Raw genomic sequence first — 21,543 nt, 5'->3', positions numbered from 1 at the left:
ATTCTCACTAAAAATGAGTATTCTCTTTTAGCATGGTAGCTTTTTATAAATTCATGCATTGTCAAGTTTTCTTATGAGCTTTTTACACTCAATAAATTGGACTTTGTATTAAAATTAAATTAATTGGTTCGTTTCTTCCTACTTAAACATACTTAAAACTCCTCATATTATATAATAAGTGTACACCCCCCATATCCCCCGTTGTGTGTGTCCCCACAAGTCAAATTCCACGTACATCCTTGTTATTGGCCCTCTAAGCCTCCCAAGAATTAACAATGTGGCCCTTGGATAAAAAAGGTTGGAGACCCCTGGTGTAATGAATCTAAGCATATCATATAAAGCATGGTCAGCCTGAATCACATGTTGCCATATTGAACATGTTCCAATCTCCTGTCTATAGTAGGCTGTGACAGTTTCCATTCTGTACCTATTCTATGGTACTAGCCAAGTATATACTGGGGTAAATACTGGGGCAGGGCTGAAGCACAAAATAGGTACAGAATAGAAACTGTCCATCAAACGCCTATCTAACCAATGCTTTTTACATGGCACAAATACTAGACTCGTCATGTGACCTTAGGAAGTTCCAATTCTGGTCTTCTGATTGGCTCGCGGCAGTGAACGAGATCGATTGATCCTGATCAGTAAAGTGATCGGAACCTCCCATTAATACTATTACAATGCAGAACTTCCTAACAAGATGGCGGATTTTTGCGCCTTGGTACTATAGTGAGGTCCATGTTATAATGGCAGTGGATAAAGATAGAAGAATAGCTATGCCGATTCTCTGCATTAATTAATTATATTTCTACACTAACAAAAACATAATTGGCATCATTGTGGACCTAGAAAAGGATAGTACCACCGGCTTTGTCAAATGATGGACAAGGATAGCAAAACCAAAGTTGATCAAATACTGTCATAATGTGGACCTCACTATCACAGTATACATACAGTATGGAAACTTGGCTATTACCCTGGCGCTAAAATCCGCCATCTTGTTAGGAAGCGCCGCATTGTAATAGTATTGATGGTAGGTTCCGATCACTTTAATGATCTGGATCAATTAATCTCATTCACCGCCACGAGCCAATCAGAAGACCAGGATTGGAACTTCCCAAGGTCACGTGAAGTGTTTAGTATTGGCGTCATGTAAAAAGCATTGGTTAGATAGGCGATTGATTACAAGTTTCCATTCTGTACCTATTCTGTGTCACTATAGCCAAGTTTCCATACTGTATGGCCTCTTTCACACGATAGGAGACTTGCAACTTGAACACTGAACAGTGTTCACGTTTTTTTGTCGAAGTACATTGAGTCAAATCGTGTCTTTCACATGGTGACTCCTATCCAGGAACCTCGTTTTGTCACGTCTTTTCCCCTCGAGGCAAAGAGGCAAGATCTAACAACTACGCCGCCGTTTGCGAAAAGAATGACTCATCACTTTTTTCTCAAAGTCTAACTTCCTCAAAAATATAGATAGAAGATTTCTGATTTCGGATTTGGATTCAGCGACCCCAAATTCGTAAGTCCCGTTTTCGAAAATATCCGAAAACAAGGAAGCTATGGCTGTTTTTAATAAAGCTTTTTATTATCATATAATTATATGGTAAAAACGAACAGGTACTGTACTATACAGTACGTAAGTACTGTAGCTATTATAATACAACTTACACTGTATTCGTGTAGGAAATTTGGTAGGTTATTTATCTTGATTTCTGAAAATACCCCAAAATAAGGGAGTAAGATAACTTTGAAAAACCAAAAATCCTGCTGATTGAAGAAACATTAAAAATTAGTCTTAGACATATTATGTCTTACTATTATGTCTTATGTATCACTATTCAAGCTATCAAGCTTTTCATAAATTTATTTGTCTCCTCATGGCAGAAGGTTTGCGCCCAACGTTTTCACTTAAACATTTCTATGATCAAATTGTGATAGAGAACATTATCGTATTGATCTTCTAAATCCAGTTACATGTACATCGATTTTCGTAAAATTGATTTTTTTACCGTTCCTATGAATTCTAAGAATTCTATGAATTGTTTATACAGGTTCATCACAGGCCAGGCTGGTCTGAGCTATTCATGACTTTTTTTCAGTATGCATTATCAACTCAGCAGTTCTAATGCACAGACATCACTACTTGGAATGCCATGACATTTTCTATTCTTTCAATTCCTATTATTACCATAGATCGATTCAGATTAGCACAATGTTTATACTGTATGTTCATAATAGATTTTTCTGATTGTAAAAAGAAATAGTCAATAGTTGCTGGGAATTTAAAGTGATATTCAACGATTTGAACCTGATAAATTGGATTGTTGAATGACAATTGAAATTCAGTGAATTTTACTGTACAACATTCCTTTTCCTCCTATTTTATTGGGTGATGAGTGGAGATGATTTATGATTTCATATTTGGATTCATCTTTTCATAGTTCAATATTTTTTTGGAAAACTAGAACTTTTAAAAATTAAAAATATTTATGTATAAACTTCTCAGGTGTTCAAAAACTTCTTAAAACCTTTGCCTGTCCCTTTGTGAGGCAGGAGTATTATTATCTTGGTACGTAGTATATAATCATATGATAATGGAAAGCTATTGTAATAGAACTACATAATTTTTATTATTTGTCATGAATTTTCACAATGAATAGATAAATTGCTGACGACGGTGAAAATTCATGACAAGTAAAATTATGAAAAAAATGAGAGGCTCAGGCAGTCGGTTACGAGGACGGGACCTGGAGCTATCTACTGCAGATAATCGGGCCCGGCTCTACCCTTCTTTTCCGAGACACCATTTTCCTGGTTCAGTGAGTTCAGTGAGCTAATATTATCAATTTTATTATTATATATTATTCATCTTTTTTATTGAAGGCAAATCCTGTAATTATTCTATTGTTTGTTTAAAAAGTTTTCTCAATATTATTTTTATTTAAGTTTCCAGTTTCATTTTGAGTTACAATTGATTAAATCGATTACTTAGTTCTCCAAAATATAACTGTTTTGTTTATTATTTTAAAATATAGTTCCTTTCTCATGAGTTATAGAGTTAGATCAATTTAACCTCTCGCAAGCCAAGCGATTCCCCTATTATAAATTGTTACCATAATGTCTAGGGTTGTTCTCACAACCTTATAATACCATCACAATACCATACATAATATAACCCCAATATATTACTATTTTAAATACCCCATTACATGGTGTTGGGCGTCGTTCTCATGAGAAAGAGTTTATTAATTGACAAGATTAGCCTTCAAATTATCTATTGACATTTTCATTTCAGGTCATTATCATAATTATTATATTCTGTGTTTGATCTCGTATAATTATGTCCTCTATTCTCTCAACGTACAGGGTAAATATGATAATTGTTATTATTGTTATATTGAGATGAGTAGCTCTAGTTCTAGTGACTCTGAACAATCACCTAGTGAATTCGAGGTTTCATTATTACGTTTACCTATTGATTTAAAAGTAAAATCTCTGGATAAATCAGAATTATTAGAGCTAGGCAAACAGTTAGGTATTCACATCCCTCAATCTGTTAATATTGAATACTTGAGATTCGCTGTTGACTTGGCAAAAAAAGTTTGTATTTATGTGGACCACGATTCAGGAGCTAGAGATGCTCTAAGTCGATTACTTAAGTTAGGGTCCCTGTCTCAACGCGATCGTATTATCTTCCCTATGTTAGCCGATTACGAGCGAATAGTAGGCAAGCTAGGCAGAAATCAAGAACACATCTACGACACAGTAGCTCCCGATAACTTAGCAAATATCCTAATTCCAGAAAATAATATGGCAGGGAATGATAAAAGACCCTTTGCGAAACCCGAAAGCTATGGGGGTACAAAGAGTGAAGACTTCAACGAGTGGTTGAAAACCTTCAATAGGGCAGCAAAAATAAATAAGTGGGATGAGGATGATAAAATCTTGTATTTACCCCTCTACCTCAAGAAAACAGCATTGGCAATTTTCGACATATTTTCGGATAAAAATGAAAACGCGACATTTCTTGATGCAGTAGGCCACTTAAAAAGTAAACTTGTAGACCCTGTTCATGAAGAGACAACCAGACAAAAACTCGAAAACAGAAACAAATTACCAACAGAAACATACACAGAATACACAGCAGATATAATAAAACTTTGTCACATTCTTGAGCCTCAAATGTCAGAGAAAAGAATAGTAGGATATGTTTTGAGAGGCTTAGACGTAGGAGCATTGCAACATGTTGCTTTCATGGACAATGCATCAGTTGAAGATTTAGAGAAAAATCTCGCCAAATATGAAAGATCTCGCTTCCTTCTAGACAAAAAGTTAGGAATGCATAATGCTTCAATCGAACAGCCTGTCCAAAAAATAAATGTAGTAGATACTTTAGAGAAGAAATTGAACGATCTGAGTATTGTGGTGAAAAATTTGAGTAGAAATGTAGGTCAATCACAAAATCCCAATCCTAATAGACAGTTTGGAAATAGGAGCGGAAACTTTTCCCCACACGAAACAAATCAGAACAACTTCCAAAGACAACCTTATTCAAACAATAATAATTACAATGATCGCGACAGAAACACACAATCACATAATCCTAATCCTAATAGACAGTTTGGAAATAGGAGCGGAAACGTCTTCCCACACGAAACAAATCAGAACAATTTCCAAAGACAACCTTATACAAACAATAATTACACACAATCAACATCAGTCAATTACAGGACACCAATCAACCCTAATAGGACTAGATTCTGTACATACTGTAAGAGGAATAATCACTGGAAAGACGATTGTTTTTTCTTATCAAAAAACTCGAATACAGGATCCCGAGCCTAGACGAATCGGATATGAACTTGGGATCCGGATTTGAAAAACAAAGCGCTGAATTTCCATTTGATAATTATTCTCCAAATTCAATTGATAAAGAAGAAATCACATGTAATATAATATCTTCTGTATCAATGAAAGATGAACAATCCAAAGCGATAGAATTGTCAGGCAGTTTTTTCTCAATGCCAATAATAATCAGTTATACTCAAATGAAAGTGAAATTAATTGCTCTAACGAAATAGAAAGTGAAACCAACTTCAAACAGCTATTGTCTTCCGAAATGCATGCTCAGCACGAACTTGGAATGAATGGATCATTGACTAAAGAGAGAAGAATTCAAGTCCCAGTACTTACTATTAATGGAAAATTCAAAGGAAAAGATGTATCAATTACCATTGACACCGGTACGAACGTAAACATAGTTCAAAAAAATCTTTTAAGTAGCGATGATCTAAAACATTTGAAAAATAGTAGTATTGCTTTATCGGTAGCTAATGGTTCATTAATGCCGATCACAGGAATGATCTCGAGTGAAATTCAAATACATGACAGGAAACTCGAAGTAAATTTAGTAATTTCTGAAGACTTACAGGCTGATATTATTGTTGGAAATTCCTTCTTCTCAAAATATAAAATGAAATTAGATTATGAGAATAACATCATTTCAATGACCGATAATGGTAAAATAGTCGAATTAGACATGGATAAAGAGTGGATTTGTACATTAAATAGATTACACAACGATTCTGAAACAAATATTACAAAAGAAGTCTGCATACCCAATCCCGTAAATTTCGTCAAATGTGCTCTTGAAACAATAATCCCCGCTCAAAAAGACGTGAATGTCAAAGTCAATCTAACACAAAAATTGCTCAAAGTATCCCATTTTACTCCAAATGAATCGTTATTACATAATAAAAAATTGCATGTGCTTTGGAATGAGGATGATTTTGAAACAAACATGAGTGAAATTAGAATTTTGAATCTAGGAAGGCAAGATATAAGATTGTTGCATGAAACTATTATTGGTGAAATTGAAGGAGAAGTTTGTAATTACGACGAATCTGTTTCATTAGTAGACTCTGTTCTATTCGATGGAGGGGGTTGTGAAATAGATATTAATAAAGATCTTACACCAGAGCAAAATTCCAAAGCGAAAAGACTCATCAATAAATACAAACACCTATTTTCAACAAACGAAATTGATTTCGAGGAAGCGAAATTACCCGAATACAAGTTCAAACTTACAGATTACACACCCATTGCTAAGTCACCGTACAGATTACCTATCGCTCAAAGAACAGAAATAGACAGACAAGTAGAGTTATTGATAAAAGCAGGAATAGTTTGTGAAACCCAGAGTCATTATGCTTCTCCCGCATTTTTAGTTACTAAAAAAGACGGTGGATTCAGATTGGTTGTAGACTATAAAATGTTGAACGAGAAAATATTACCGGATAGATATCCCCTTCCCCTTCTTCAAACAATTTTTGATTCTCTTGACAATTCGGATTACTTTTCCACCCTAGATATCAGACAAGCATTTTTCCAACAGCCATTACACGAAGATTGTCGAAAATATGTAGCATTTGCAACTCATAAAGGGTACACGTTCAAAAGACTACCTTTTGGTCTTAGAACATCTCCAAATGCTTTCCAACGAGCAATCAACCAAGTATTCAATGATTATTTGTATAGAGGAGTTTTGATTTACTTGGACGATATCATTAGCTATGGAGAATCATTTGATAAGCAATATCAACAGCTCGAGAAAACCTTGAAAAGATTGCAAGACGTAGGACTAAAATTGAATACATCTAAATGTCACTTCTTCTACCGAAAAATTAAAGTACTTGGACACACTGTCTCAAAGGAAGGGATACAACCCGCTTCCGAAACCTTGGAAGCTATCGAAAAATACCCTATACCCAAAACTGTCAAAGATGTCAGAGCATTTCTTGGTCTTAGTGGATTTTACCGAAAATTCATTCAAAACTACGCTATAATTGCAAGACCCTTAACAAATCTGATATCTAAAAATAACGAGAATAAACCAATCACTTGGGAAGAAGATCAGCAGAACGCATTCTCGGAAATAAAAAGCAAACTTTTATCACAACCCGTACTTCATCATTTTAATAATGATAAGGAGGTAGTGGTACACACAGATGCTTCTCGAGTTGGAATAGGGGGCATTATCTCGCAGCCAGATGACAATGGAAAATTACATCCAGTAGCTTTTGTATCCAGAAAACTGACAAAACATGAAGAAAATTGGGCAGTAGGAGAGATTGAACTTCTATCAATAGTGTATTGTGTAAATTATTTCAGACAATACTTAATTGGCCGATTATTTACAATCTACACAGATCATGCTAGTTTGCAATACTATAAAACTTGGAAAAACCCCAGTATTCGAGTCAGTAAGTTACTTATGAAATTAACGGAGTTCACGTTCGATTTGAAATATAAACCAGGAGCCCAAATGCACGTACCTGATGCCCTGAGTAGATATCCACTAGAGAAGGATATAACTGATCTCACAAAGGACGAAAACTACAATATATTCGAAATAGAAGAAATAGACATAAAGACTTTACAGAAAAATGATGAGAGTATAACAAAAATATATGATGCAATACGAAACCCTAATCATAGTGATACAGACTTCGAAACAATGCTCTTTGAAATATACACCTTTTTTCTTATTGCACGGTTTTGAAGCCACTACTCCTTTAGATTTGAAAATCTTTCCGAAAATGACGACGTCACTTATCATTTAGACGCGAGATTAGCAAATCTTAAAGAAGTGCGAGAACAGATACCATCAATCTTATCAGATGCACAAGAAAAACAGAAATACTATTACGATAGGAATAGAACAGATTGCATTTTTCAACCAGGAGATTTAGTTATGGTCCACGATCCTGATGTAAGACAAGGACAGTCTAGGAAATTAGTCAAAAAATATTCAGGCCCATATGAAGTAGTAAAGAAAGTAACAGATGAAGTCTATGAGATATTTTTTCCGCTACGAGGTACTTATAAAAATGTAGCTTTTCATGTAGATAAATTGAAAAAATATTTCATACGAGATCCCATCAATTAAGTGTTTATTGTTCTATTGTCTAACTGTATTCTTTATTCCAGCACTTTTCTTTATGCTAGCAATTATACCTCGCTCATCCTAAATCTTTGCCTTTCATTAATTTAAAAGACAATTGATGAGAAGAAATCGAGATGAAACATTCATGTAATTTATTTATTTTCCAAATCATTGAAAAACAATATCATGCTTACAACTGAATTTTTAGAGAATTTTGTTTGCGAGATCAGTATTGACTTGTGAAGCGATCAAATCCATTTTCTCACGACTAAATATCGAGATGATTCTCAAATCACAATAGTATGCAGTTTTCAATCAATCAATTAATTGATTGGATTTCTACTTCGATGAAACAATGAAATATAATTGAGCTCTGATAGACAATTTTACTAGACATTCTAACGATGATTCATTATTAAAAGATGTGAATTGTTCTCACGTTTTTGTTTATGAATGAATGCTATTTGAAAATCATCAAATACGATTTATGCTTGAATATTATTTTCTTGACTCGTATGTAATAAAATGTTTCTCTTTTTCAGAAACGGATGATTCTTGATATAATTTATTTATTTATTTATAAGATTATTTATGTGAAAACGTATATTTTAATAACAATATTATCTGTATTGATGTTAATGAAATAATCAATTCCAGTAAGTGATTACGATTGGAATATAAGAAATAGCTATTAATTTGACCATTTACATAATCTATTTGTAGGGTTTTTGGGGATTTTACTAGTAATTATTGTTTATGAAATTGATATCTTATACGAACTGTTCATTGATAGATTAATATAGAGTACTAACTGATATAATATTTTTAAAATGAATACCATAATACTTTGTTCCTTAGCATTTGTAGAAATATGTTGTACGGTATTGTCTCAAGAAATTTCTCTTTTTCACGGAGCTCTATTTAAAGAAATTCACAATGTAGTATTTTACGAGTCCACAGTTCCAATAACATTCAGTATTCCTAGGTCAAATCCTTTATTTGTTATGAGGAACCTTCTGAGTACTCCTTTAAAAATTGACTCATGTCCTTTCCCTTCCTCATCGGAGTGTGCAGTATTTGATCAGATTCATCGAACGGAGCTGCAACTTCTACAACTACAAGACGGCATTTACATTGGCAGCGATGACGACAACACTCCAGCTGAGAGCGAAAATCGACTACCACGCCGCGAACGCTCTATCGATACGATCGGGGCGGTCCTAAACTGGTGTTGCGGAGTAGCTACCGACGAAGAATTGGGCGCATACGTGAAAACCGAAACCGACATCACTTCTCATCTCAGTAATCTTCAAGACTTCGTTCACGCTGAACATGTCGAATTGATAGACAACACACGCAAGATGAACGGCATGGCAGAGAACGTGAAGAAAGTATTGAACAACATGAAGCATGACCTTATTCTTTGGCAAGAATCATTTACCCAACAGAATAAGTTCCAGAAAGGGAATACTACAACCGATGTACTGAAAACACAACTGAGGACTACTATTTTCATGTATATGATGACTCTATCTAACAACTACAATGAAATCGACATGAGATGCTACAATCAACAACTTTCTCATCACGTCATTTCAAAAGAAGACCTAAACAATCGACTTCAAGAACTCGAAAAGAAAATAAACAAGAGAAACTTCACCATATCAACAAAAGACAACGATAATATTCGAAACTTGAAACTAACATCCTGCAGAAAATCCGACAACGAACTATTGGTTACCCTCAAAATACCAATAAAGAAGAAAAATTCAAATATTTCATTATTCCACCTGCAATCTATCCCGCTTCATTGGAATGGTCATACCTGCCGTTTGACCTCCCAACATCACCTGATACTTAGAGAAGAAAATAAACTGCAAATCCTGTCAGATGACGAAGAAGACGATTGCCAGTTCAAGCAGAAAGGCCTCTGCTTGATTCCGAGGAAAAAGATGTCGAACTCCGCCACCCAAGCCACTTGTCTCCACCTTCTAACATCAGAAGCAGACGTATCGGAGCTACGAGAAGTCTGCAAATTTGATTGTAAAGCAACTGACAATCAAACCCTAATCACTCGCCTACGAGAAGACACCTTCCTATTCCACAACACCGGCAAAAAGACGACAATTCGCTGTAAAAACTCAACAACTGAGGTCCCAAGCAACAGTCCAGGAACCCTATCACTCCACATCCCTTGCAACTGCGAACTTCAAGACGACAACGGCGACGTACTGATAAGCACTCTTTATCCTTGCGACTCCCGTTCCCATCCTTCTCCAGCTATTAATAACTTAATTCCTCACATGTGGACAAATTTATCTAAATTGAGCATCCCAATTTTTAAACATGAGACTCTGCCTCAGTACTTAAACCTTTCAGAAATCTTAAATGAAAATTGGCACTTGAATTTTTCAAAATTTGAAGAGCACAACTCATTCTCAGAAGACATTTTCCATCATGTTGAAATGCCAAATAACTTTGATTTGTTAGGGGTGAACAATAAACTGATCATTTATATTATTATTGTCTGGCAAACACTGATAACTGTTATATTCTTGTATTTATGTCTTCAAAATTATATTAAGAAGAAAGCAAATCAACTGAGAGTCCCGAAACGTACTCCAATTGTGGACTACCCACAGGAGCTTTAAGAATATATTGTGTTTTAGTAAAGTAGTATGTAATGAAATCATTAAAATAATGGGTTAGGATATAGGAAACTATGCAAATAATAATTACTTATTCACTATTATTGTATCCATTTACTCTTTTATGCTATCGATTCAAATATTTTCCCAGATTAGAAGATAAACTATTTCAATTATTATTATTATTCTTATTTTCAAGGTCCACAATATTATTTTGCTTACTCGAATACTATTCGGACTTGATGTTTAATTTTTGCATTATGATTCAATTTTATTACTTTCGTAGATTTTGTAGGTTTAATTTTATTCATCAATATAATTGAAATTTTTTCCATTCAATTCTTATTCAGATATGAATGTATTGAATTGTTGATTTGAAGTTGATTGATGTGTTAGGCTAAGTTTGATTTTTTATGAATTAGTTCACTATAATGTAATTTATATCACTTGCATTTAGCTTATGAATTGGCACTCACATAGATTTAAGGTATTCATTGAAAGTTATGTTACATATAAATATCCAATTAGAATAATATTGTGAATAATAATAATAATTTTAGCTTGCGGTAATTTTGACTTTAATTTTTGAAATATTATTGAAATGTGTAAAAATTAACTTAGAGAGATGCCGTTTTTTCGATAACTTCGGGTCGAAGTTTAGGGGGACCCGGGGATGTAATAGAACTACATAATTTTTATTATTTGTCATGAATTTTCACAATGAATAGATAAATTGCTGACGACGGTGAAAATTCATGACAAGTAAAATTATGAAAAAAATGAGAGGCTCAGGCAGTCGGTTACGAGGACGGGACCTGGAGCTATCTACTGCAGATAATCGGGCCCGGCTCTACCCTTCTTTTCCGAGACACCATTTTCCTGGTTCAGTGAGTTCAGTGAGCTAATATTATCAATTTTATTATTATATATTATTCATCTTTTTTATTGAAGGCAAATCCTGTAATTATTCTATTGTTTGTTTAAAAAGTTTTCTCAATATTATTTTTATTTAAGTTTCCAGTTTCATTTTGAGTTACAATTGATTAAATCGATTACTTAGTTCTCCAAAATATAACTGTTTTGTTTATTATTTTAAAATATAGTTCCTTTCTCATGAGTTATAGAGTTAGATCAATTTAACCTCTCGCAAGCCAAGCGATTCCCCTATTATAAATTGTTACCATAATGTCTAGGGTTGTTCTCACAACCTTATAATACCATCACAATACCATACATAATATAACCCCAATATATTACAATTTTAAATACCCCATTACATGGTGTTGGGCGTCGTTCTCATGAGAAAGAGTTCATTAATTGACAAGATTAGCCTTCAAATTATCTATTGACATTTTCATTTCAGGTCATTATCATAATTATTATATTCTGTGTTTGATCTCGTATAATTATGTCCTCTATTCTCTCAACGTACAGGGTAAATATGATAATTGTTATTATTGTTATATTGAGATGAGTAGCTCTAGTTCTAGTGACTCTGAACAATCACCTAGTGAATTCGAGGTTTCATTATTACGTTTACCTATTGATTTAAAAGTAAAATCTCTGGATAAATCAGAATTATTAGAGCTAGGCAAACAGTTAGGTATTCACATCCCTCAATCTGTTAATATTGAATACTTGAGATTCGCTGTTGACTTGGCAAAAAAAGTTTGTATTTATGTGGACCACGATTCAGGAGCTAGAGATGCTCTAAGTCGATTACTTAAGTTAGGGTCCCTGTCTCAACGCGATCGTATTATCTTCCCTATGTTAGCCGATAACGAGCGAATAGTAGGCAAGCTAGGCAGAAATCAAGAACACATCTACGACACAGTAGCTCCCGATAACTTAGCAAATATCCTAATTCCAGAAAATAATATGGCAGGGAATGATAAAAGACCCTTTGCGAAACCCGAAAGCTATGGGGGTACAAAGAGTGAAGACTTCAACGAGTGGTTGAAAACCTTCAATAGGGCAGCAAAAATAAATAAGTGGGATGAGGATGATAAAATCTTGTATTTACCCCTCTACCTCAAGAAAACAGCATTGGCAATTTTCGACATATTTTCGGATAAAAATGAAAACGCGACATTTCTTGATGCAGTAGGCCACTTAAAAAGTAAACTTGTAGACCCTGTTCATGAAGAGACAACCAGACAAAAACTCGAAAACAGAAACAAATTACCAACAGAAACATACACAGAATACACAGCAGATATAATAAAACTTTGTCACATTCTTGAGCCTCAAATGTCAGAGAAAAGAATAGTAGGATATGTTTTGAGAGGCTTAGACGTAGGAGCATTGCAACATGTTGCTTTCATGGACAATGCATCAGTTGAAGATTTAGAGAAAAATCTCGCCAAATATGAAAGATCTCGCTTCCTTCTAGACAAAAAGTTAGGAATGCATAATGCTTCAATCGAACAGCCTGTCCAAAAAATAAATGTAGTAGATACTTTAGAGAAGAAATTGAACGATCTGAGTATTGTGGTGAAAAATTTGAGTAGAAATGTAGGTCAATCACAAAATCCCAATCCTAATAGACAGTTTGGAAATAGGAGCGGAAACTTTTCCCCACACGAAACAAATCAGAACAACTTCCAAAGACAACCTTATTCAAACAATAATAATTACAATGATCGCGACAGAAACACACAATCACATAATCCTAATCCTAATAGACAGTTTGGAAATAGGAGCGGAAACGTCTTCCCACACGAAACAAATCAGAACAATTTCCAAAGACAACCTTATACAAACAATAATTACACACAATCAACATCAGTCAATTACAGGACACCAATCAACCCTAATAGGACTAGATTCTGTACATACTGTAAGAGGAATAATCACTGGAAAGACGATTGTTTTTTCTTATCAAAAAACTCGAATACAGGATCCCGAGCCTAGACGAATCGGATATGAACTTGGGATCCGGATTTGAAAAACAAAGCGCTGAATTTCCATTTGATAATTATTCTCCAAATTCAATTGATAAAGAAGAAATCACATGTAATATAATATCTTCTGTATCAATGAAAGATGAACAATCCAAAGCGATAGAATTTGTCAGGCAGTTTTTTCTCAATGCCAATAATAATCAGTTATACTCAAATGAAAGTGAAATTAATTGCTCTAACGAAATAGAAAGTGAAACCAACTTCAAACAGCTATTGTCTTCCGAAATGCATGCTCAGCACGAACTTGGAATGAATGGATCATTGACTAAAGAGAGAAGAATTCAAGTCCCAGTACTTACTATTAATGGAAAATTCAAAGGAAAAGATGTATCAATTACCATTGACACCGGTACGAACGTAAACATAGTTCAAAAAAATCTTTTAAGTAGCGATGATCTAAAACATTTGAAAAATAGTAGTATTGCTTTATCGGTAGCTAATGGTTCATTAATGCCGATCACAGGAATGATCTCGAGTGAAATTCAAATACATGACAGGAAACTCGAAGTAAATTTAGTAATTTCTGAAGACTTACAGGCTGATATTATTGTTGGAAATTCCTTCTTCTCAAAATATAAAATGAAATTAGATTATGAGAATAACATCATTTCAATGACCGATAATGGTAAAATAGTCGAATTAGACATGGATAAAGAGTGGATTTGTACATTAAATAGATTACACAACGATTCTGAAACAAATATTACAAAAGAAGTCTGCATACCCAATCCCGTAAATTTCGTCAAATGTGCTCTTGAAACAATAATCCCCGCTCAAAAAGACGTGAATGTCAAAGTCAATCTAACACAAAAATTGCTCAAAGTATCCCATTTTACTCCAAATGAATCGTTATTACATAATAAAAAATTGCATGTGCTTTGGAATGAGGATGATTTTGAAACAAACATGAGTGAAATTAGAATTTTGAATCTAGGAAGGCAAGATATAAGATTGTTGCATGAAACTATTATTGGTGAAATTGAAGGAGAAGTTTGTAATTACGACGAATCTGTTTCATTAGTAGACTCTGTTCTATTCGATGGAGGGGGTTGTGAAATAGATATTAATAAAGATCTTACACCAGAGCAAAATTCCAAAGCGAAAAGACTCATCAATAAATACAAACACCTATTTTCAACAAACGAAATTGATTTCGAGGAAGCGAAATTACCCGAATACAAGTTCAAACTTACAGATTACACACCCATTGCTAAGTCACCGTACAGATTACCTATCGCTCAAAGAACAGAAATAGACAGACAAGTAGAGTTATTGATAAAAGCAGGAATAGTTTGTGAAACCCAGAGTCATTATGCTTCTCCCGCATTTTTAGTTACTAAAAAAGACGGTGGATTCAGATTGGTTGTAGACTATAAAATGTTGAACGAGAAAATATTACCGGATAGATATCCCCTTCCCCTTCTTCAAACAATTTTTGATTCTCTTGACAATTCGGATTACTTTTCCACCCTAGATATCAGACAAGCATTTTTCCAACAGCCATTACACGAAGATTGTCGAAAATATGTAGCATTTGCAACTCATAAAGGGTACACGTTCAAAAGACTACCTTTTGGTCTTAGAACATCTCCAAATGCTTTCCAACGAGCAATCAACCAAGTATTCAATGATTATTTGTATAGAGGAGTTTTGATTTACTTGGACGATATCATTAGCTATGGAGAATCATTTGATAAGCAATATCAACAGCTCGAGAAAACCTTGAAAAGATTGCAAGACGTAGGACTAAAATTGAATACATCTAAATGTCACTTCTTCTACCGAAAAATTAAAGTACTTGGACACACTGTCTCAAAGGAAGGGATACAACCCGCTTCCGAAACCTTGGAAGCTATCGAAAAATACCCTATACCCAAAACTGTCAAAGATGTCAGAGCATTTCTTGGTCTTAGTGGATTTTACCGAAAATTCATTCAAAACTACGCTATAATTGCAAGACCCTTAACAAATCTGATATCTAAAAATAACGAGAATAAACCAATCACTTGGGAAGAAGATCAGCAGAACGCATTCTCGGAAATAAAAAGCAAACTTTTATCACAACCCGTACTTCATCATTTTAATAATGATAAGGAGGTAGTGGTACACACAGATGCTTCTCGAGTTGGAATAGGGGGCATTATCTCGCAGCCAGATGACAATGGAAAATTACATCCAGTAGCTTTTGTTTCCAGAAAACTGACAAAACATGAAGAAAATTGGGCAGTAGGAGAGATTGAACTTCTATCAATAGTGTATTGTGTAAATTATTTCAGACAATACTTAATTGGCCGATTATTTACAATCTACACAGATCATGCTAGTTTGCAATACTATAAAACTTGGAAAAACCCCAGTATTCGAGTCAGTAAGTTACTTATGAAATTAACGGAGTTCACGTTCGATTTGAAATATAAACCAGGAGCCCAAATGCACGTACCTGATGCCCTGAGTAGATATCCACTAGAGAAGGATATAACTGATCTCACAAAGGACGAAAACTACAATATATTCGAAATAGAAGAAATAGACATAAAGACTTTACAGAAAAATGATGAGAGTATAACAAAAATATATGATGCAATACGAAACCCTAATCATAGTGATACAGACTTCGAAACAATGCTCTTTGAAATATACACCTTTTTTCTTATTGCACGGTTTTGAAGCCACTACTCCTTTAGATTTGAAAATCTTTCCCGAAAATGACGACGTCACTTATCATTTAGACGCGAGATTAGCAAATCTTAAAGAAGTGCGAGAACAGATACCATCAATCTTATCAGATGCACAAGAAAAACAGAAATACTATTACGATAGGAATAGAACAGATTGCATTTTTCAACCAGGAGATTTAGTTATGGTCCACGATCCTGATGTAAGACAAGGACAGTCTAGGAAATTAGTCAAAAAATATTCAGGCCCATATGAAGTAGTAAAGAAAGTAACAGATGAAGTCTATGAGATATTTTTTCCGCTACGAGGTACTTATAAAAATGTAGCTTTTCATGTAGATAAATTGAAAAAAATATTTCATACGAGATCCCATCAATTAAGTGTTTATTGTTCTATTGTCTAACTGTATTCTTTATTCCAGCACTTTTCTTTATGCTAGCAATTATACCTCGCTCATCCTAAATCTTTGCCTTTCATTAATTTAAAAGACAATTGATGAGAAGAAATCGAGATGAAACATTCATGTAATTTATTTATTTTCCAAATCATTGAAAAACAATATCATGCTTACAACTGAATTTTTAGAGAATTTTGTTTGCGAGATCAGTATTGACTTGTGAAGCGATCAAATCCATTTTCTCACGACTAAATATCGAGATGATTCTCAAATCACAATAGTATGCAGTTTTCAATCAATCAATTAATTGATTGGATTTCTACTTCGATGAAACAATGAAATATAATTGAGCTCTGATAGACAATTTTACTAGACATTCTAACGATGATTCATTATTAAAAGATGTGAATTGTTCTCACGTTTTTGTTTATGAATGAATGCTATTTGAAAATCATCAAATACGATTTATGCTTGAATATTATTTTCTTGACTCGTATGTAATAAAATGTTTCTCTTTTTCAGAAACGGATGATTCTTGATATAATTTATTTATTTATTTATAAGATTATTTATGTGAAAACGTATATTTTAATAACAATATTATCTGTATTGATGTTAATGAAATAATCAATTCCAGTAAGTGATTACGATTGGAATATAAGAAATAGCTATTAATTTGACCATTTACATAATCTATTTGTAGGGTTTTTGGGGATTTTACTAGTAATTATTGTTTATGAAATTGATATCTTATACGAACTGTTCATTGATAGATTAATATAGAGTACTAACTGATATAATATTTTTAAAATGAATACCATAATACTTTGTTCCTTAGCATTTGTAGAAATATGTTGTACGGTATTGTCTCAAGAAATTTCTCTTTTTCACGGAGCTCTATTTAAAGAAATTCACAATGTAGTATTTTACGAGTCCACAGTTCCAATAACATTCAGTATTCCTAGGTCAAATCCTTTATTTGTTATGAGGAACCTTCTGAGTACTCCTTTAAAAATTGACTCATGTCCTTTCCCTTCCTCATCGGAGTGTGCAGTATTTGATCAGATTCATCGAACGGAGCTGCAACTTCTACAACTACAAGACGGCATTTACATTGGCAGCGATGACGACAACACTCCAGCTGAGAGCGAAAATCGACTACCACGCCGCGAACGCTCTATCGATACGATCGGGGCGGTCCTAAACTGGTGTTGCGGAGTAGCTACCGACGAAGAATTGGGCGCATACGTGAAAACCGAAACCGACATCACTTCTCATCTCAGTAATCTTCAAGACTTCGTTCACGCTGAACATGTCGAATTGATAGACAACACACGCAAGATGAACGGCATGGCAGAGAACGTGAAGAAAGTATTGAACAACATGAAGCATGACCTTATTCTTTGGCAAGAATCATTTACCCAACAGAATAAGTTCCAGAAAGGGAATACTACAACCGATGTACTGAAAACACAACTGAGGACTACTATTTTCATGTATATGATGACTCTATCTAACAACTACAATGAAATCGACATGAGATGCTACAATCAACAACTTTCTCATCACGTCATTTCAAAAGAAGACCTAAACAATCGACTTCAAGAACTCGAAAAGAAAATAAACAAGAGAAACTTCACCATATCAACAAAAGACAACGATAATATTCGAAACTTGAAACTAACATCCTGCAGAAAATCCGACAACGAACTATTGGTTACCCTCAAAATACCAATAAAGAAGAAAAATTCAAATATTTCATTATTCCACCTGCAATCTATCCCGCTTCATTGGAATGGTCATACCTGCCGTTTGACCTCCCAACATCACCTGATACTTAGAGAAGAAAATAAACTGCAAATCCTGTCAGATGACGAAGAAGACGATTGCCAGTTCAAGCAGAAAGGCCTCTGCTTGATTCCGAGGAAAAAGATGTCGAACTCCGCCACCCAAGCCACTTGTCTCCACCTTCTAACATCAGAAGCAGACGTATCGGAGCTACGAGAAGTCTGCAAATTTGATTGTAAAGCAACTGACAATCAAACCCTAATCACTCGCCTACGAGAAGACACCTTCCTATTCCACAACACCAGCAAAAAGACGACAATTCGCTGTAAAAACTCAACAACTGAGGTCCCAAGCAACAGTCCAGGAACCCTATCACTCCACATCCCTTGCAACTGCGAACTTCAAGACGACAATGGCGACGTACTGATAAGCACTCTTTATCCTTGCGACTCCCGTTCCCATCCTTCTCCAGCTATTAATAACTTAATTCCTCACATGTGGACAAATTTATCTAAATTGAGCATCCCAATTTTTAAACATGAGACTCTGCCTCAGTACTTAAACCTTTCAGAAATCTTAAATGAAAATTGGCACTTGAATTTTTCAAAATTTGAAGAGCACAACTCATTCTCAGAAGACATTTTCCATCATGTTGAAATGCCAAATAACTTTGATTTGTTAGGGGTGAACAATAAACTGATCATTTATATTATTATTGTCTGGCAAACACTGATAACTGTTATATTCTTGTATTTATGTCTTCAAAATTATATTAAGAAGAAAGCAAATCAACTGAGAGTCCCGAAACGTACTCCAATTGTGGACTACCCACAGGAGCTTTAAGAATATATTGTGTTTTAGTAAAGTAGTATGTAATGAAATCATTAAAATAATGGGTTAGGATATAGGAAACTATGCAAATAATAATTACTTATTCACTATTATTGTATCCATTTACTCTTTTATGCTATCGATTCAAATATTTTCCCAGATTAGAAGATAAACTATTTCAATTATTATTATTATTCTTATTTTCAAGGTCCACAATATTATTTTGCTTACTCGAATACTATTCGGACTTGATGTTTAATTTTTGCATTATGATTCAATTTTATTACTTTCGTAGATTTTGTAGGTTTAATTTTATTCATCAATATAATTGAAATTTTTTCCATTCAATTCTTATTCAGATATGAATGTATTGAATTGTTGATTTGAAGTTGATTGATGTGTTAGGCTAAGTTTGATTTTTATGAATTAGTTCACTATAATGTAATTTATATCACTTGCATTTAGCTTATGAATTGGCACTCACATAGATTTAAGGTATTCATTGAAAGTTATGTTACATATAAATATCCAATTAGAATAATATTGTGAATAATAATAATAATTTTAGCTTGCGGTAATTTTGACTTTAATTTTTGAAATATTATTGAAATGTGTAAAAATTAACTTAGAGAGATGCCGTTTTTTCGATAACTTCGGGTCGAAGTTTAGGGGGACCCGGGGATGTAATAGAACTACATAATTTTTATTATTTGTCATGAATTTTCACAATGAATAGATAAATTGCTGACGACGGTGAAAATTCATGACAAGTAAAATTATGAAAAAAATGAGAGGCTCAGGCAGTCGGTTACGAGGACGGGACCTGGAGCTATCTACTGCAGATAATCGGGCCCGGCTCTACCCTTCTTTTCCGAGACACCATTTTCCTGGTTCAGTGAGTTCAGTGAGCTAATATTATCAATTTTATTATTATATATTATTCATCTTTTTTATTGAAGGCAAATCCTGTAATTATTCTATTGTTTGTTTAAAAAGTTTTCTCAATATTATTTTTATTTAAGTTTCCAGTTTCATTTTGAGTTACAATTGATTAAATCGATTACTTAGTTCTCCAAAATATAACTGTTTTGTTTATTATTTTAAAATATAGTTCCTTTCTCATGAGTTATAGAGTTAGATCAATTTAACCTCTCGCAAGCCAAGCGATTCCCCTATTATAAATTGTTACCATAATGTCTAGGGTTGTTCTCACAACCTTATAATACCATCACAATACCATACATAATATAACCCCAATATATTACAATTTTAAATACCCCATTACACTATATTAAAAACAGCTATAACTCCCTTGTTTTTGGGTATTTTTGAAAATGGGACTTATGCTTTAAAGAATTTGGGGTCGCTGAATCTAAATCCGAGATCAGAAATCTTCTATCTATATTTTTAAGGAAGTTAGACTTTGAGAAAAAGTGATGAGTCATACTCTGAGCAAACGTCGGCGAAGTTGTTAGATCTGTCGGCTTATTTGTAAGATCCCCATGTGAAAGTACAGGAGAGCTGCAAAATATGAAATATGATCTTCCTTAATATGATATTCCAGGAGCGAGGTCTCTGCCGTGTGAAACTGGCCTATGTATACTGTGGCTCATGTGGCTGAAGGACTAAGGAGAGCAGCTTCTCTTTGTCACAGATACAGAGTAACGGCCAGCAACGGTCACAGTTACACATAGTTATTCAAAAGTATTCTTTAGAGTATCTATAGTGAGGTCCACATTACAATGACAGGGTGTGATTTGCAATGGTGTTGCTATCCTTGTGTATCGTTCAACAAAGCAGATGGCGCTATCTCTTTCAGGCATTGCAAGGTGGCCACATCGTTTATCAACAATTTATAGAAATTCAACCAATTGACAAAATAGAGTTAAGGGTTGGGTTTTATTTAGGTTATATTTAATAATGTTTCATAAGGATAGGTTAGGTTTTTGCTTTGAAATTGCAATATGCTAGAAGAGGCTAGGGTCCAGGTAGAGTAATGTTTTTTGTTGTTTCAAAGGTGAAAGGATAGGTTAGGGAATTAGGAGTTTGTTTTGGAATTCAAAGTATTGAATGTGAAAGGGGTAGGGGTTGAGTTTTTTAAGTTATATTTAATAATGTTTCATGAGACTAGGCTAGGTTTTTGCTTTAAAATTGCAATATGCTAGAAAGGGCTAGGGTACAGGTAGAATTATGGTTTTTGATATTTCAAAGGTGAAAAGATAGGTTAGGAAGTTAGGATTTTGCTTTGAAATTGCAATATGCTGGAAGGGATTACAGGTTTTCACCAGG

The 21,543-nt window shown here is 34.1% G+C and overlaps 1 protein-coding gene across 1 annotated transcript; it reads left to right on the top strand.

Annotated features, from left to right (window-relative positions):
- The first annotated feature begins 11,897 nt into the window (after positions 1-11,897).
- Positions 11,898-21,283, top strand: LOC120354711. The gene is made up of 3 exons (XM_039442147.1): positions 11,898-13,020; positions 18,496-18,843; positions 21,272-21,283. The coding sequence occupies exons 1-3, from the start codon at positions 12,070-12,072 to the stop codon at positions 21,281-21,283; spliced, it is 1,311 nt and encodes a 436-aa protein (XP_039298081.1). The 5' UTR covers positions 11,898-12,069.
- The last annotated feature ends 260 nt before the right edge of the window (positions 21,284-21,543 follow it).

The sequence above is a fragment of the Nilaparvata lugens genome, chromosome X (genome assembly GCF_014356525.2).
Source record: "Nilaparvata lugens isolate BPH chromosome X, ASM1435652v1, whole genome shotgun sequence".
Taxonomy (NCBI): domain Eukaryota; kingdom Metazoa; phylum Arthropoda; class Insecta; order Hemiptera; family Delphacidae; genus Nilaparvata; species Nilaparvata lugens.
The sequence above is the reverse complement of the archived record's forward strand: the minus strand, read 5'-3'. Positions and strand labels throughout refer to the sequence as shown.

What these genes read in the sequence shown, in the direction of transcription:
- LOC120354711 (XM_039442147.1), top strand. Translation starts at nt 12,070, where the DNA reads ATGAGTAGCTCTAGTTCTAGTGACTCTGAACAATCACCTAGTGAATTC. An exon ending in TAGGAATGCATAATGCTTCA is followed by an intron (nt 13,021 to 18,495) that starts ATCGAACAGCCT and finishes AATAAACTGCAA; the next exon opens with ATCCTGTCAGATGACGAAGA.